The 3,213-nt window shown below is 36.4% G+C and overlaps 2 protein-coding genes across 2 annotated transcripts; both read left to right on the forward strand.

Moving 5' to 3' along the window:
• Window positions 1-40: 40 nt before the first annotated feature.
• LOC119667317 lies at window positions 41-1,381 on the forward strand. Its single transcript, XM_038076607.1, has one exon. It carries the CDS (start codon window positions 41-43, stop codon window positions 1,379-1,381), a length of 1,341 nt encoding a protein of 446 aa, XP_037932535.1.
• Window positions 1,382-1,630: 249 nt separating this feature from the next.
• On the forward strand, window positions 1,631-2,875 carry LOC119667318. The gene has a single exon (XM_038076608.1). It carries the CDS (start codon window positions 1,631-1,633, stop codon window positions 2,873-2,875), a length of 1,245 nt encoding a protein of 414 aa, XP_037932536.1.
• The last annotated feature ends 338 nt before the right edge of the window (window positions 2,876-3,213 follow it).

Consider the following 3,213-nt stretch of genomic DNA (forward strand, 5'->3'; position numbering starts at 1 on the left):
TACAGTTAACATTATCATTCAAACAACTGGTTCTGATCACATGATAAATCAAATTGATCATCGAAACTCATTCAGATACCTCCAAAGAACAATTGGTTATGTTCGCCGTGTATTTCATCGCACACAATCACCAACAAGAACACTTTCTCCAAAGGAATTACGAGATGCATTAGTCTTCATAATTAAAACTATTCAGGGCTCAGAATTTGCAAAGGAAATCTCTGACTTAAAACAATGTAAAGCAATCAACAGTTCGAGTCAACTAAATATTTTAGCACCGTTCATTGACGAACAAGGTGTACTTCGTGTTGGAGGAAGGCTTGAAGCATCAACATTGCCATATGATGCTAAACACCCAATGGTAATTCCTTACAATCACTCAATAGTGAAATTGATGTTCAAAATGAAACATGAAGAAAATTCCCATTGTGCCCCACAATTATTGCTAAGCACAATGAGACAAAACTTCTGGCCGATTAAAGGAAAGATTATGGCGCGAAACATTGTTCACACCTGTGTCATCTGTTCAAAGGCAAAACCAAAACTGATGGACCAACTCATGGGCAACTTACCGACTGATCGAGTTACTCTGACTAAACCATTTTTTACCACAGGAGTTGATTACTGTGGTCCGATATGGATTCATTATAAAATTAGAGGAAAAAGGCCAACAAAGGCATATTTAGCAGTATTTTGCTGTTTCGCGACTAAGGCTGTTCACCTAGAAGTGGTGAGTGACCTGACAACAGAGGCATTCATAGCCGCTATTCAACGTTTTATCAGCAGAAGAGGAAGATGCCAAACAATTTATAGTGACAATGCGACTAACTTTGTTGGGGCGAGAAACCAACTACAAGAGCTCCAGTCTACCATTTATTCAGAAAATGGTAAAGAAAAGATCATTAAGACCAGTAGTAACAAGGGAATTGACTTCAAATTCATTCCACCAAGAGCTCCTCATTTTCGAGGACTCTGGGAAGCTGCCGTCAAGTCAGCTAAACATTCAATGATTAAAGGAATTTTCAATGCTTCATTGACTTATGAAGAATTGACAACAGTCATAACTGAAATAGAAGCCATGTTAAATTCAAGGCCAATAACAAAAATGTCATCCGATCCAAATGATCTAACAGCGCTTACACCAGGACACTTTCTCATAGGCGAACCACTTACCACTAATGTGGATCCCTATCAAAAGGAGAGCCGAATGAGTTTATCATCACGATGGCGTCTAGTTTCTGAACTCAAACAAGAATTCTGGAGAAGATGGTCAAAGGAATATCTCAATGAACTCCAATCAAGGTACAAATGGAAACAACAAAAGGCAAATCTATGCCAAGGTGATTTAGTCATTATTAAAGATGATAATCTACCCATGTAAAAATGGCCTCTTGGCAGGGTGCAATAGGTGTATGAAGGAGAAGATGGCTTGGTCCGTATAGCTGACATAAAAACAGCCAATGGGATTCTTAAACAACCATTACGATCATTGGCCCCCCTACCCACTGAAGGCAGCATTAATCAAAATCCAACAAAACAAAATTCTACTGTCACACAAACAAGACGAACGAATGAACCTAGTGAAGCGTTGCCAAAGCGTCGAAAGATATATGATGGCACATCTTTAATGATGACCATACTTGTGACAATATTGATGATGCCATTAATACTTTCGAAACCCATTGAAGAAATATCATTTCCAAACAAACCCGGAATATATTTTGAAGGAATTGGCACCGTAAATCAAATCATTGGAAGATGGAAAATTATCACTTACTTTGAGTTCGCGCCTATTCGAAAGGAGATCGAAAGGTTTCAAAATGGCACAGCAACACTTCAGCAATTGTGCCCATTGTTACAGCAACAAGAAAGCTGTTATGAGCTCGTCCGTCAATTCAATAATACTAACATAGAATTACGAACTGAAACGAAGGTCATGACGAGACACCGATCAGCCAGAGGAGCCATCAATATAGTTGGAAATATTGCTAACAAATTATTTGGTGTTTTAGATTCAGAATATGCTGAAACGATTTCTAAAACTCTAACTCAAATCAGCAATAATGAAGATGTACTATTAAAAATGATCAAAAATCAGACTACAGTCATGGACTCAGCGCAATATATATTTAGCAAAACTACAGAAGCCATTACAGTTAAAATGAATCAACTACAAGATGAGACAAACAAAATAGTAGATTACACTAATCATAATACTAAACGTATTAACCACCTAGAGATCTATACATCACTGGTAACCCAACTTACATGGATGGCACACACATTAATAAAAATTGAAGCTGCAATATTTGATGTCTTAACTGATACTCAGCATGGCAGAATTAATTCTCTTTTGATGTCTCCACAACAACTTCAAGACCAAATCATGAAGATCAAGGGCCATTTACCTCATTCACTTTGTCTTCCATTTAATCAAGAGGACGTTATTCATTTATACACGTTGATGTCTTCACAAAGTGGAATCACACAAGATCATTTGATAGTTGTCTTACAACTGCCATTAACCGATCATGAGGATTTCGATTTATTCAATCTCGTCCCAATTCCTGCAACAGTCAACAATACAATGATGACAATAGTTCCAGAAGCTTCATTTTTAGCTGCCACGCCGCATAGAGACCAATATTTTGCCTTAACTCGTGAACAGTATAAGGAGTGTATGACTTTCAAGCAACCAGAAAACAAACTACTCTGTTCGGATAAACAATCAAAATATAACATCGGCTCACAGGCTTACGTTTGCGAATTTATCCTATTAAAAAACATATCTGACAATACGTGTAATGTGCAGGAAACAAAATCGAACATTATTTGGAGTCCCCTGTATCATGCGAACCAATGTGTTGTGATGTAAAGTTAACAATAGTTTCGTTCCTCAAAATAAGATTTAAGACCGTATTTTTGGGACAATTAATGTAATAAAGTTAAAAGTTTTAGTTAAGAATAATTAATAAATGCATAGCAGTCTTTATGTGGACATTTTCTATTTACACCTAAAAGTAGGCAAAGTTATTTACAATTGCGGCAATTTTAACAAGAAGACAAAAAGTCAGTAAGACAAACTGTCGAAGTAAAATGCTGATTTTTTGTAGTATTTATTATCTGGGTCAATTGTAAATGACTTTGAAAAAAAGAAATGGTAACAAGGTAAAGACTGAAATATGTAGAATGAATAGTTTTGCGAATTACGCA

Source organism: Teleopsis dalmanni, chromosome 1, assembly GCF_002237135.1.
Source record: "Teleopsis dalmanni isolate 2A chromosome 1, ASM223713v2, whole genome shotgun sequence".
In the NCBI taxonomy this organism is placed as follows: domain Eukaryota; kingdom Metazoa; phylum Arthropoda; class Insecta; order Diptera; family Diopsidae; genus Teleopsis; species Teleopsis dalmanni.